The following is a 16,170-nucleotide window of genomic DNA, read 5'->3' on the forward strand; positions in this document are numbered from 1 at the left end:
AGGTAGAATCATTACAAAAAAGCAGGACTACAAGAAACACCCTATATCTCGAAAACAAAGCGTTTGCAGGCCTTTGTTTTATATGAATTTTTTATTGATATTATCCAAAGAATCTCTTATTTTCCTTTGTACCTCCAATTCAGGAATAACCTGTATATGGACGAAACGTTGGCTTGATCCAAATTGGCCCCAACTCTCTAAATTGAACTGCAACATCCACGAGATACGAATATTTTGCAATCAATTGTCCGAAATTGACCCAGGTGGTACCCACGGGTACCGCCACTGTCCCGCGTAAATCCATCGCGATTTCAATCGGTACTACTACGGTCCACCAAGTAGGTGTAGTATTCGCTGGTCGCGCGTCGTCCAAGCTCAGACCGATCGAGGCAGTACCACAAGTATCACCTGTGTGTGTGTGTGTGTTAGCTGGCTGCACGACGAGATAGTACCGTACCGTAGCAGATCACGAGATCGTTCCTCGGCTATCTCGCATACCAGCCATTCCCGGCATTGCGGAGGGATCGCTGCATCGCGGTACTACGGAGAGTACCCGCTTCGACGGTGGTACCGTACGTACGTTCGTGCCGATCGAATATCGTCGAGATTTAATTTTATTTTCGCATATGTGTGTGTGGTTTTGGGACTAGGAGATAAAGAGGATTAGGTGGTACTGTGCGTCTTTTTTGGGGTGGTTTCGAAGAGAAAAATGACGAGGTACTCTTTTCCGGTGGACGCGTCCATAGTGGCGGTACCGGCTGCTCAGATTATCATCTCGACGGCGGTGCAGGAGCTGAGGAAGGCCCTGATTTTTTTCCGGTGAGTACTGGAATGCGGGAAAATGGTGGTACTGTTGATGGGTTGTTTTTTGGGTTGGTTAGGTTGAAGGACGATTGGAAATGGATTGTTAAAATATTTAAATCTGTTTTGAATTTTGTAATGAATCGTTTATTTGTCTATAAAAGGTAGTACTTCAGGATTTAGATATTGAATTTGGTACCATCAGGTTATTGAGCCATTTAATTTTCTGAAATTGTTTTTATGAATTTCATTTTTGGTCCTCGAAATTTACAGACACTTTTACAAGTTGAGTGCTGCTGAATTTGAGGTACAAATGAAAATGAGAGATTCCTTGGGTAATTTTAATAAAAAAATTCCTATGAACATTGGTCAGCAAACGCTTTGTTTTCGAGATACAGGGTGTTTCTTGTAGTACTACTTTTTCGTGATGATTACACCATTTTATCGAATCTTTATTAATCTTCGCTACAGATTGGGTGAATAAATATCAAAACTTATAATTAATTAATTCATTACTGTTTACTAATTAGATCTTCATAATAATTTGGATTTTTCTGAGGTTTACTAGAGAATTGTTTGAAATTTTTTTTCGAAATCGATAGCAGATACGACAAAACTACAAGAAACCAAAAAGGGTAGTACTGGACCAATGTTTCTTATTGCAGATTTATAAACTACCAGTGGTCCGCCAAAAAAAAGTTCTGGAGTAAAGAAGCGCGCGGGCACTGTTCCAGAAAAAATATCACCCTGTAGTTTAACATTCAAAATTTGCATTTATTAACACAATGGAAACTACAAATTGAAATATCTATGCCAAATTTAGGTTGAATACGAGTATCTTCAGAAGTGAAGGTGCTATAAGAAAAAACTTGAAAAAATCAAACTTTAACACCCTGTATCTCGTAAATAACCTTTTGCGGGTCAATTTTGTAGGACTTTTTTTCTTATAATCATGCAGTTTTTATGACAACACGCTGTCATGCAAAATTATCGGTAATAAGATAACAAGAAATAGTAAACGATTATGTAAAATGTACAAGTTACGTCAACCAAAACGAGATTTGCGTAAAAAATCCACGAACTAGGTGAATTTCTTCTTCCCGGGACTATCCCAATCATTTATCGCTGGGAATAACAAAACCAAAACATAAATATAAAAGTTAATTTATCCACACGTGTTATGATTCCGGTTTCCAGTAATACCTAACTAATTAAACGAACATTTAATTAATTTGTTGACTGTGTGGAAGTACTCGAGTGTGGCTATCTGAGGGAGTTTCAAGGATCAAATTACTATTTTTTTTTTACGATTTTCTTGCCGACGTGGTGACATTGATTTTTTTCCTGTTGAAGGAAACAGACCTTTTATAACATAACGGTATGAATAAATGTTTCATTTCAATGGTTTGAACCCTCTGACTCTAGGAATATGGAGATAAAAACTCTACATTTAGGTTAGTGGGCTTTTTTTCCAATTTGAAATCTTGATTTTTTATTCTCAATTCATAGGACTCAATGTCGTATAGCAACCAAATTTGATTCAAATAGCTGCCTTCCAAAAAAATTCTTGATATTTCAAATTTATTCGAGAATTCATAAGTATGAGCACGAGTTCTTAATAATTTATCGCCATATTTTCAAAACCAATTAGGAGAATAATAAATATTTGAGAAACAAATGGAAATAGTGATTTATGGCAGATCTATCATTTTTAATGCGCATTAAAGTAAGATAATTGTTCGATATTAAACGTTTAATCGGATTCAATTGATCTTTTTCGGTCTATTTATATGAATGAATTCATTTTCCACTCATTTATATAGCTCATGAATTATGTATGTCCATTTTGGAACACTTCGAAGATTAAATTGTGTGTACAATAAAACATTCACAGTCAATGAAAATAAGGTTGTAATAGTGGAAAAACCATTCTTCGCCAATACGTTTTTCGTTACCTTTAATTTTGGCCTTTCAGTATTTTTATATTGTTTTCATTATTGTATAATATTCAACCAATTTTATAATTCTAGTTTATAGTGTTGTATTTAAAAGAACCACTTATCTATTTTTTTTTTCATTAGTTTTGTAATAAAATGCATTTTTTCTAATGTTGAACGTTGTTAATCAGTTGAAATATACGGAGAAATAGAGAAAATTTGCGAGTGTTCTTAAATTACGATACCTCTTAAAATTTATTGTCCCGCATTTCAAACTAATAGAAATGATAGTCTAGAGTAATTAAAGATATTGAAAACGGGGTAATTTCAAAATACCAATTGTCGTAATTGATTCTCTTATAAGATCGTACAGATAGTATGAAACGCATTGAAAAAAAGTTTTACGATCCAAGATTTCCAATCCAATATCATTTCACATTGCACAAATTTAATAATGAGATAAAAAGAAATTAAGCGTCTGCATTTAGTATCGAGAGAAATTGTTTCCAAATGAATCATTAGCATCGGTGATTGCGATGTCATCTTTTTATGAAATCAGATATGCTTAACTGCTATTGGATCGTCGGTTTCGATGGATCTTTTATCTTTCCGTTTCGAATAAAAATGTTTCGGAATCCAATTTGTAAATATATGAATTCCATTTTGTATTGATCTCGAAATTGGATGTTTATTAGCATCCTACCTCACTTCACCTCAATTTTTTTTCGAAAAAAAGCTTTTTCTGCTGAAAAATCAAAAAGTTCTCATCGTCACCAATTTCTTCCATAAGAATCCATTAACTCATGGATCGTTGAGATTTTACCCAAAGTACCTATGGCATATTGCCAAAATCTTCGTCAAAAAAGCTATCTAATGATGCAATAATATACTGGGTGTGCCATTTGATATAAGGAAGAAGTAGTCTGTTTCCGGTAAATCCGGAAGTTGTAGAGATCTGAAAATATTTTAGGGAGAAAGATCATTGTCTCAAACCCCAATATGCAAATTTTCAGCTCAAAATTATGATTAGTTTTCTAGTTAGTTTTTCAGTAGCAAACAACCTCATCTTCAAAATTGCTGAAGAATTTTTTTTTCGGTAAGATTCCGAAGGACCATCATTGAAAAATAATGAACTGAAATCAATCGATTGGCGAACGTCCTTTGGCAGCGCCAGGGGCAAGGACGTGGCAGCGGCACCAGGTAGGCCTTGACGGTTTTATTTTATAGGATTGGGCCTTCGGAAGGCGCATTCCAGAAAAGCAGGTGCGAGATGAATTCTTTCGGAGCGGAAATGGCCTGACGTGGAAATAAAAAGATGCTGCGCTCGTTCGCAAAGGACCAAAGGAAACCGGGTCCAGATCCGCTCACCTGGCTTTCAAAATTTCAGGAATGCGTGAAGAGAAACTGGAAAGTAACAGAAACCACCCAAATTGAAAACAATTTTTTTCAAATGTACTTGGTGGTATTCCATTTAATTGATAATTTCTTCTGCGATTTTGAGTTTGCTACTGGAAGGAAAGTATGCGAGTATTTCAGGTAGAAAGATCATTGTCCCAAACTCCTATAGGGTGTTTTTTTTCGAGGTATATAACATTAAGTTAGCATTACTGTTCAATATGGCGACCGATTTAACAGCTGTCAAGTGATTTATTCTCAGTTTGGTTTAGCAATTCATCATGAATAGACTCACGCCTGAACAACGCTTGCAAATAGTGCAATTTTATTTCGAAAATAATGGTTCTGTGCGGAATACGTATCGCGCACTACGTCCATTTTATTTTGTTTAGCGATGAAGCGCACTTCTGGTTGAATGGCTACGTCAACAAACAAAACTGCCGCATTTGGAGTGAAGCTCATCCTCAAGTGTATGTCGAAACACCATTACATCCAGAAAAACTGACTGTTGGGTGCGCTTTAGGGGCTGGTGGAATCATTGGTCCGTACTTCTTCGAAAACGATGATGGCCAGAACGTTACAGTCAATGGTGATCGGTATAGAGCCATGATTACTAACTTTTTCATTCCTGAATTGAACAACCATGATGTCCAGGAGCTGTGGTTCCAACAAGACGGCGCAACATGTCACACAGCTCGTTCCACAATCGATTTATTAAAAGACACGTTTGGTGACCGCCTAATTTCACGTTTTGGACCTGTGAATTGGCCTCCAAGATCTTGTGATTTAACACCGCTAGACTACTTTCTGTGGGGCTATGTAAAGTCATTGGTCTATGCGGATAAGCCATAAACCCTTGACCATTTGGAAGATAACATTCGCCGTGTTATTGCCGATATACGGCCACAAATGTTGAAAAAAGTCATCGAAAATTGGACGTCCAGATTGGACTACATCCGAGCTAGCCTTGGCGGTCATATGCCAGAAATCATATTTAAAATGTAATGCCAACAGATTATCTTGCGGATAAATAAAATTCATGTCAATCGAATAACCCATCGTTGTTTTATTGCAATTTAAAGTTCTACAGCTATAAAAAAAACACCCTCTATAAACTCACCTAAACAAAATTATATTATTGAGTATTTTAAATAAATTTTTTTTCTTCAGTTTTATACTGTATCATCTCTATTGGAAAACTGATTAAATATTTTGTGTTTCTTTCAACATTGTAGTATATTAATTAATGATACGTCCGCAATCTAGAAGCTTCCATTGATCTATAATCATCCTTGAAGAGAATTTATTGCATTTATCGAATGCAGCAAGTATTATCGTGGAACGAGTAAGGTAGCAAGAATATTCGAAATTCTAACAATTCTACCATCAATTATTCATAAGATCTGTCTGTTATACTGCAGCCGGATCTGATGTTGAAAGTGACGTGGGAATCGTTCAAATATAAAATATCGTTGAGAAAATTCGTCTGTATAGGGTTTTCCAATAGCAACGATAGAATATAAAGAATAAAAAAAAAGTTGAGTAATTATGTATGGAAAATAACATTATTCAAATTATGATCCCGACTTTTCACTACGTACTGCATCTTTCAACCCTATTTTTCATAATATTTTCATATAAATTTAGCTGTTGTTTGATTTATCAGCAGGAATACTAAGGCGAACAGGTTATGGGCCCAGCTTCATCACTGAATAACATTTTTCGAAAGAATTTTCGAGTTGTTCAAGAGTAAAATGATTTTAATGGTGATCTGATTGTTTCAGTTCTTGAACCAGTTGAATGTAAACCCAAATTCTTTCTCAAAATTCTCCATGAAGTTGTTTGGGAAAGAGTTAAGCATTGAGAACAATGTGGAACCCATAAATTTGAATTTTCTTTTACTACACTTGCTGCTACCAAATCAACATTCCCTTGTGTAAAATACAGTGACATCCTAAAATATAATACATGCAAGAAATAAAATTGAGAAAACAAGTTGACTCATCAGGCGAGAATCTAGAGATTATTTTTTCGCAAATCAAATACCACTATTTCCGATTGTTGAGCAAACAGACTTTATCTATTTGAAGCAGGTACATGTGAATCAAGTAGATTCAACCGAACTATCGATATCTTTGATGAGATAACAAATGTTGTACAAAAAAAAATGATGATATTAGTACTATCGCGAGAAAAAAAAATCTCAACTGATACCAATGTGAAAAAGGTGTTGGATTGAGTTGAGGAGTTTCTTTGACAAATTATGGCCACAAAACAATTCAATGTCTCCTATGCTTAGTCATTAAACAAATCGTTGTATAGAAGTGACCTCAGCATAAGAGATCGCGTAGGTCGGTTGGTTCAATTAATTTGATTTGGAATTGTTATCTATTATCGACTTCGCACTTGGATTCACCTAGCTGATTCACACATCGATTAATGTTAATTTTTTTCTTTATACCTCCTCGTCTTACGCAGGTATTTATATGTCAAATATTGTACCTATTGGCAGAAAATCGAATTTTGTTTTGAAAATAAAAAAAAATAAATAATAAATAACAGGCCAATTAAAAATTTCCCGGTGTACCATAGTAAAACACATTTTTTTTTTTGGACAAAATTTGATTTTATTATTCAACATCGTTGCCTTCGAGGGCGATACAGCGATTATAGCGATCTTCCAGCTTTTCGATACCATTTTTGTTGTACGATTTGTTTTTCGCTTCAAAATAGTCCTCAGTTTCGGCGATTACTCTTTCATTGGCGCTAAATTTCTTTCCGGCGAGCATTCTTTTGAGGTCTGAGAACAGGAAAAATTCGCTGGGGGCCAGATCTGGCGAATAAGGTGGATGCAGAAGCAATTCGAAGCCCAATTCATGAAATTTTGCACCCATTTTGCACACAGCTTTCTCATGTACAAATATTCGTGAATGATTTCATGTACAGGTACACGTTCAGATGATATCTTCACAATGTCTGCCATCTCGATCATTTTCACTTTACGGTCATTCAAAATTATTTTGTGAACTTTTTTCATTTTTTCGTCGTTGGCAGCCTCTTTTGGGCGTTCACTGAGTTCGCTCGCGTTTCGGTGCTCATTTCACCATGTTTAAACTCAGCATACCAATCAATGGTGGTTGATTTTCCTGGTGCAGACCCCGGAAACACGTCATCAAGCTAAGATTTTGCCTCAACTTAATTTTTTCTCTTCAAAAAGCGACATTTTATTAGCACATGCAATTCTTTTTTTTCCATCTTTTTTCAAATAACGAAAGTAGCTACACTCACAACGCAATATCTCACAAACTAATGGTAGGACTGCTGTCAAATTTTGACACGTATCGTTTGAAGGTTGGTGCTAACTAAAAATCATATGGATTTAATACTAGCACCGCCATCTGTGCATCAGACCGGGGACTTTTCAATTAGCCTAATACATAAACTCATTCAAAAACTGAAAATTACAGAGGTCCTAGCTTAGAATGTGTTTTCCTAGAACGATTATTATCGGAAATAACAATCCGAAAAATACAATAATCACTACTTTTTATCCAACCCAGTATTCTCATCTCTGGTAAGTACTCGAGTCACGCGACTTTTTTTTTTTTTTCAACTCGTTTGAAATACTCACGCACGAATGTGGACTTGTGGGCAATTAGAATCGAAGGTATGTGTAAGGGTATCATTATTATGTCCAATTTGAGATATTTTATCTCGGGACAAGACGCGATACCACATCATGGGAAAGCTGTGTCGTGCTCGTAAAGCATCTGATGGGTGGGTGTCTGGAAACAGTCTAGCATCGCGGCATCTCGAACGCACTCGAGAAAACGTTCGGCATAATTCAAATACTTGGATGACACAAGCTTTCAGTTTTGAGTGGCCACTTGTGTGGAATTCGTTGGTTAGATATTTTTTTTTGTTTATCATTTGGAATAATGAATGTTTGGAGTCGGTTAAGAAAAACGTATTTCTCTAATTCTGTGGTTATTCCGTTCATTCTTCCACATCTTGTAGAACAAAATCGTGCGAGAATATATCAGAAACGCACAGTTTTCATGGTTATATTTTATTATTGGTACTCCGAACTTTCCGCCACGGCTTTATCTGTCAATTCATCAATTTGCCTTAAAGAAATCAGTTCTGTCAACCAACATTTTTCAATGCAAAAATCACTAAATTATATTTATGGAAATATTTCATTAATTTCAACAGAAATGCAATTAATTAGAGAAAATAATGTATAATACTCGTTCAGAAGGCTCATTCTACCACTCGTTCATTCAAAAACTCGCCACTTCGTGGCTCGCTTTTGAATTTTGAACTCGTGGAAGAATATCAATGCCTTCTGCACTTGTATTATAAATAATTATTCTCTATTTCAGTATAGTAATGAGTTCATTACAGTACTAAAAACAGTACTGTAATGAACTCATTTGTAATAAAGACGAAGTTTTTACTCATCAAATGTCGAAAGATGACAGCTTCAAAAGTGACAGCTATCTAGATAGCGAACTACTCAAAATGAAACCTCTTATTGAAAAACCCTTGAGATCTTCTAGCTGGAAATTTTGCATTGCAATTAAAATTCTCTTCACTGTTATTCTAAAAAATACATGTTTTGGCCACAACTTGATCCATATTGTTCTTTCATTTCCCATTAGCAATTCCAAAAATCAGAACGAAAGTTTCCCACTGTGCATGGGAAGCAGCATATCGTTAATTAACCCGAAAAAAAAATACGCTCCTAATGATAATAAAGAATTGCATTACTATCAGATGAAAAGTAAAAGTCGGACGAATTTGAAATAATTTCATCTTGGAGAGAACGAAAATATATACAATAGCCTCGAATTTATTAGTCAATCTTAATTAGCGATGACTGATTTTTCCCTTTGTTTTTTTTTCCTGAAGCGCACTCAATTAACTCACGTCGTTTCCATATAATTAATTCAGAACACATTCTAAATGCGATGTTGATACTTTCGAAATTTGCAGGATGATCTCATTGTTTCGATTTTATGGACGCTGAAGAGACAGACGGTCTGAAATTTTTGCGTTGGTTTCGAAGAGAGCGAAATAATGATAGACTAAGCGCTAGCAGGTTTTGTCGTAACGTTAGAGTGAAATAGCTCAAAATGGGCACATTCTGATGGTGCGGTAGTTCAAATGCCTCAAAATGTCAAAAATCTATTTCACAGATAGAAGTGATCAGATTTTTTCTTATAATTTCGAGAGGTGAAGGCTTGAAATGATAACACATAAATGATTAAACATTTTTTGTTACACTATGAAAAATACTTTCTGCAGTTGATAAGTCTATATACACTGTGTCCGTAAAGTATGGAACAAATTTATTTTTTGCTGAACAGACCATTTAAAAAATAATCCTGAAACACGTCGATTTTTATTTCAAAATAATAATCTAATATATAGGGTGAATTACTTTCGAGTAATGACGTCACCATCATTTTTTTCAAATAGAACACCCCCATTTTGTCTCAATTTTCCGATTACTCTAGCTGAGCTGATTCCAAAAATGTATCACATGTTGATTCCAATTGGTACAGGGTCGACAAAAATACAATAGTTTTGTGTGTGCTCATAAAGTAACGCGTAACATTCTTTATTAGTTAAATTGACAATATTATCAAAAATTCTTATTGTCTAGCGGCAATTGGTTTGAATGAAACACCCTGTAGTTTGTTACATTTTTAGATCAATAAAAAAGAGCTGTTTCCAAACATGTTTGCTACTTGTGGTCTAGCAGACAGAATATGAAAGAAATTATTTTTTATTTTTATACATTTTTATTAATCTAAAAATGTAACAAACTACAGGGTGTTACATTCAAACCAATTGCTGCTAGACATTAAGTATTTTTGATAATATTGTTAAATTAACTAATAAATAATGTTACGCGTTACTTTATGACCACACATCAAACTATTGTATTTTTGTCCACCCTGTACCAATTGGAATCAACATGTGATACATTTTTGGAATCAACTCAGCTAGAGTTATCGGAAAATTGAGACAAAATGGAGGTGTTCCATTTAAAAAAAATGACGGTGACGTCATTATTCGAAAGTAATTCACCCTGTATATTAGATTATTATTTTAAAATACGGTTTATTAAAATAAAAAATCGACGTGTTTCAGGATGAGAAATTTGCATCATAACAATGAACGAACGTACCGTATGTAAATATTTTATAGCACGCCTATGGGTTCAACATTGACTCGAATAGCATCAGGAAGCTGACTTAACTTCCTTGTTCCACATGCGGGTTTTCTGTTGCTATAAAACATTTAAAACGTGCACCTCAATCCAACTCCATCCGAATTCGAGAAGGTTATCTTTTTATACAGGATGTTTGAAAAAAAAACATTTCGCGAATGAGAAATGTTACGACTTAATTTATCGTTATGTAAGACGAGAACCTGACCTTGAAAATTTCATCTGGTATGGCAGAATGTAAAAATAACTAATAAAAATTATTCAGTCTTGCATCTAAACACAGGCAGAAGTAAAAATAAGATAAACGTTATACAGAATTGGATTATTCGATATTCATTCACGAACACCCTGTATAACTAACACTTCACTCAATAAGTCCTAGATATAACCAATAAAATTTCAATTTTTCTTAAAAATTCGACCTTATTTGTCAACAAAGTCACCTTCAACGTTCATCTAACTTTTCAATACTTTTTTCGTACAGATTTTCGTCTTTGCTTTCAAAATAGGCTTCCATTTCGGCAATCTCTTTTTCATTAGAGCCAGATTTCTTTCCCTGGGGTATTCTTTTGAGGCCTGCAAAAAGCCAGAAATCGCTGGGAGCCAGATCTGGAGAATAAGCTGGCCGGTCAAGCAGTTGGAGGCACAATTCTTTCAATTAGACTCAAGCTACTTGGCTTGAGCTTGAGTCAAGTAGCTTGAATATAAGGCCAAGCTGTGAATCCCTACAGTAACAAGAGAAAAAAGTTATTTGTGACTTGAGATATTAAGTCGCGTAGTATTTCTTTTAGCTCGACAATTGCAACTCTGAACAGGTTCACTGGATATTTGAAATTCCTATTTAGTAGTAAGTAATAATAATATTACGTAAAACTTCACAATCGCGTATGTTCTGAATTATTCGTGGATTTCTGTATTTATATCGAGTCAGTTGACGACAATTTTATGGCTTGTTAGAACTGGCTACTGGCGAGTTAAAGGTCACAGTACCACTTGAATAATAAAGAAGTTTAGTCGAATTCGACTTGGATGGTCTTGAACCTGGTCATCAAGGTTCTTCAGGAAATGAACGAACATTTTTTTTATTCATTAGAATACGATCAACTCTAAGGAAAGAGGTCAAGTATAATAACAACGAGACCATGGATAACCATAAATGGTTTTATCCACCACAAATTGATATTTGCACAGCAAAACGAAGCAGAAGAATTCGTATTAGATTGGAGCTAAACGACCTGAAACAAATAAATTATAATTGAAAATAAGTTATTTGAAAAATGAACCGATATTTGAAGTATTAGAATATTAATGATGGCTTTTTTTTCAGATGGTTCCATGGTCATTTATCTGGAAAAGAAGCAGAACGTCTACTCTTGGAGAGGGGGAAAAATGGTAGTTTTTTAGTTAGGGAAAGCCAGTCCAAGTTGGGAGACTTCGTTTTGTCCGTAAGGACAGACGATAAGGTAAAGAAATTATTTTTTTCGCTTTATCGATTTCTACATGAAAAATAAAAGAAACTTCATACCAACCTTCACTATCAATTTCATCAGACACCTTAAAAGAAGTTATCCCACTTTTAGGTAACCCACGTCATGATCAGATGCACCCCAGACAACACATACGATGTGGGCGGTGGAGAAAAATTCAACAGCTTAGCAGACCTAATCGAGCATTACAAAAAGAACCCTATGGTGGAGACGACAGGAACTGTGGTCCATTTGAAGCAACCCTTCAACGCAACAAGAATAAACGCATCTGGCATCCACTCTCGAGTCAAACAGCTACAGGTTGGTTCCTTTTATATTCCTCATCTTTCATATTGTAAAGATTTTATACATCATCCGGAAAACCCTTTGACAGGGATTGTCGAAATCTTTTGGTTGGCACTATGGTTGTCTAACCTCAACCGTCATCTGTCAATCAGTTGGAAGTTAGGTTATACTTGACCATTTTAAAAATGTAAACAGCACTATTATGTCGAGAAGAATTGGTCATTTAGAGAACCTTTAACAGGGATTGTCGAAATCGTTTAGTAGGCACTATAAGGTCCTATTATTCAACCGTCACTTGTCATTTTGTTGGAAGTAGGGTTATGTTTCTCTACTTGACTAAATTTACCTCTTTTTCAGAGTGAAAACGGTCCCAGTGGCCTGTACAAGGCCGGTTTCTGGGAAGAGTTCGAATCCCTCCAGCAGCAAGAGTCCAAGCTGCTCTACTCCAGAGATGAAGGTACCAGACCAGAAAATAGAAATAAGAACAGATACAAGAACATTTTACCGTTCGACAATACTAGGGTGAAGTTGAAAGATGTTGACCCAAATGTTGTGGGCTCAGACTATATCAACGCCAACTATATCAGATGGAAAAACGATGACTCGATAGGAGATATGGGGAGCGATCCTAGCGGAAAAACTTACATAGCCACTCAGGGTAAGTACAGAAAAATTTCATAAAGATTTATTTTTTTTTTACACCTTCAAGATTGATTTCAGATTTTTTATTTTTTTTGACTAGGTTGTTTGCCAAGTACTGTTGGGGACTTTTGGCACATGGTGTGGCAAGAAAATTGCCGTGTGATCGTGATGACTACCAAAGAAACAGAGAGGGGCAAGAATAAATGCGCAAAATACTGGCCAGACAAGGGTGATACAAAAATTTATGGAAAGACTATAGTGAAAAACATCACAGAGTCTTCCACTCTTCATTATACCCTTAGAGAGTTCTTAGTCAGTATGGAGGGAAGCGGTTGCGAAAGAAAAGTGTATCATTACCATTTCCAGGTAAATAAAATTGTTCAGTTTTTCTTTGTAACATTTAGTACTATTCTTTTAACTTTGTATTCGCTGTAATTTTACTCTCTCTTTTCTTTTATCGATTTGGGAGTTGTTCTGATGAAGCCTTTTAATGTTATTCTTTTAACTATGATTTTAATCTTGTTAGTTAGTTTAAGTCTATTTATATTTTGTGTTATTGAAGTGTATAATTTTTTTTTGTTGCGTTTTTGCAGGCTTGGCCAGATCATGGAGTCCCTTCGGATCCTGGCTGCGTTTTGAACTTCTTACACGAAGTCAACAGGCAGCAAGAAAACCTACAACTGGAACTCCCACCAAATCAACCGCCAGGCGCCATATTGGTGCACTGTTCGGCAGGCATTGGAAGAACCGGAACATTCATAGTAATCGATATGATCCTGGATCAACTCAAAAAATATGGTGAGTACTGTTATACTGACCTATCAGCGGTAGAACAATTTTTTCAATAATGTTTTTTCGGTAGGTCTTGATTGTGAGATTGACATACAAAGGACGGTCCAGATGGTCAGATCCCAAAGATCTGGTATGGTACAAACAGAAGCCCAGTATAAATTTGTGTACCTTGCCGTGCAACACCACATAGAAACAATAACTGAACGAAGAAAGGCTGAACAAGTAAGTTTGAAGAAATTCATCATAAAATCAAGATATTTGATAAAATGAATGTCACAATTTAATTTCGTATCGTTTTCTTGCAGAAATCTCTCCAAATGGGCAGGGAGTACACAAACATTCGATACAGTTGCCATAGCAATCACTTGTCATCGGGAAGCAGTGGTATCGGAAGTATAACCTCACTATCGTCCATCACCAGTGTTCCTTCCACGCCTACTGCTGCTGTTATCATGAGGAACGAGGTGAAGAAAGGTCCAAGGGTGGTGTCAGACTTCTGCCTTCCTAGGTAAGTTGCGTATTGTTAATTTTTCTTTTAGGAGGTTAAGGTATGACTACGGTGCAGGGCCTTTCGCTCCATCGAGGCAGCTGTCATATTTTGACATTTGATGACATTTGACAAGTGAAAACTAGGTCAACATAGAACGGTTTCACCTCGGAGTCTATGTTAATAAGCAGGATTGTTGTATTTGGGGCTCGGAAATCCAAGAATAATTGTTGAAAAGACTATCCATCTTCAACGTTTCACTATATGGTGCGTTTTTTGAGCTGGTGGTATGATTGAACCTTAATTATTAGAAAATAAAGGTGGCTCAACAGTTACGGTAAATGGATAACGCTATCGAGCTATTATTTTATTTTTTTTATAGCCGGAATTGGTAGATATCGATGTGGACGACGTCTATTTCCAACAAGACGGTGCTACGTGACACAAGCAAAGAAAGTATCGTAATTTTGCAAGAAAAGTTACCTGTGTTATTTCTCGAAGAGTTGATCACAATTGGCCACCGAAATCTTGTGTTTTAACACCTTTAGACTTTTTTCTTTGGGACCACGTGAAAATGCTGCATAATCGATTCAAGACTTTAAAAGTAAATTCGGGAATTGGAACAGCCTATATTTCCAAATAAACATGATCGCTTGCTAAAATGGCACACAATAAATGAATCGGGATTATTTTATAAACGTATCTAAAGAAAATTGGAGCTCAGTGTCTACTGTTCGAATATTTTCTTAAAAACACAGAAAGAAAGAAACGGAAATTCGCCTAGAAGAGGGTATAACGCTTTTTCCTTACAATTTATGCAGTCTTCCTTTTATCAAGACTCACGTTAAGAAACTTTGTTGCAAAAGCACAAACTATACTGTCTTAAGCAGTGTCTAAGCAGACTTGTTGACATCAACATGCATCTCCGAATGACTCACTACCAAAACCCTGTCCAATAACAGACTCATCAGAAGTAGGCCTGACTAACACCAAAGAACACCAGAATCATTCACAATTAGAGCCCACGATTTCGGATTTGTTAGTACGTCTTCAGTGCAATACAACAAATAATATACAATTGATTTTCAGACCGCCAGATGATCTGATCAAACCGTCTGTCTACGAAAACATTCCTGTCTGTGATCGAAAGCATTCAGGACCAGGCAACGGGTCAGCCTTAGGCTCGTTGATCCTGCCTGCTCCACCACCGCCTCCCAGGAAGGCAACGTGACACCAAAATCAGACTTGTCGGTATTCCATACTCACTTCGTGTACCTTCTTGATGTGCTAGCAGCTATATTGAAAAAAAAATAATGAAAAGTGATGTTTCTATGTGAACGTAGAATAGTTGTTTGTATGAAAAAAAAAAATTACGTTTCCTATATGATTTGATCTGTCCGATCCAGGAGCTTCACCGGAGTCTATAGAATTAATCTTAACTAAATGTCTGCACTTCTCGAGGTTTTCATGTTAAGAAGTTGAACTGTTGTATTTAGATACTTTATTAGGTGATAATTGAAGTTTAAAAAAGAGTTTATGTGGATTTAATGTTCAACATACAATATGAAATCCGAATAGTTTATATTATTATGCACAATTATTGGTAAAAATTCGTATGAATGATTGATATTGGCTGTTTCCTTCAAAGACACATATTTTGAAAAAAAAAAAAAATTAAATCGTCCAAATAATATTTAATACAAATTTAAACAAAGCTAATAGAGCTAATATCGTTGACAAAATTAAACATTCTCTTATGTTTCTATGTGCGTTCAGGTGTTGTTCTATTCGAGCAATTAGTATTTTTTAAATAATTTAATTTTTAATTTTCGCTAGTCACATTATTTTATATTCTTATTTATTCACCTTTTATAAACAATTTTTTGGTTTTAGCTGGTTTTAAAATTAGAGTTTCATCTCGTAGTAGTTCATTTTTTCAGTTTTTTATTTATGCAACTTTTAAAATATTTTAGTATTTCTTCACAATTTTAAGTACTGGCTTAACATGTTGGGTAAACAATTTTTTCGATAAAAATATTTTATCGAATATATTAATATATGAATATAAGAGTGAAGAGTAATTTTTATATGAGTAAAGATTTT

General features: G+C 35.3%; 1 protein-coding gene across 2 annotated transcripts in view; it reads left to right on the top strand.

The window, feature by feature from the left end:
• Positions 1–16,170, top strand: part of LOC123678007 (tyrosine-protein phosphatase non-receptor type 11-like) — a 44,980-nt gene that overhangs the window by 12,282 nt on the left and 16,528 nt on the right. The window contains exons 1-8 of one of the 2 annotated variants that reach the window (XM_045614768.1): positions 366–819; positions 11,702–11,837; positions 11,955–12,161; positions 12,504–12,804; positions 12,889–13,154; positions 13,382–13,586; positions 13,651–13,802; positions 13,886–14,088. In XM_045614768.1, the coding sequence (XP_045470724.1) occupies positions 710–819; positions 11,702–11,837; positions 11,955–12,161; positions 12,504–12,804; positions 12,889–13,154; positions 13,382–13,586; positions 13,651–13,802; positions 13,886–14,088 (1,580 nt within the window). In that variant the 5' untranslated portion in view covers positions 366–709. Of the gene's footprint in view, positions 1–365; positions 820–11,701; positions 11,838–11,954; positions 12,162–12,503; positions 12,805–12,888; positions 13,155–13,381; positions 13,587–13,650; positions 13,803–13,885; positions 14,089–16,170 lie in introns of those variants that run through there. The other variant, XM_045614766.1, reaches the window with a different exon arrangement.

The sequence above is a fragment of the Harmonia axyridis genome, chromosome 4 (genome assembly GCF_914767665.1).
Source record: "Harmonia axyridis chromosome 4, icHarAxyr1.1, whole genome shotgun sequence".
Lineage (NCBI taxonomy): Eukaryota > Metazoa > Arthropoda > Insecta > Coleoptera > Coccinellidae > Harmonia > Harmonia axyridis.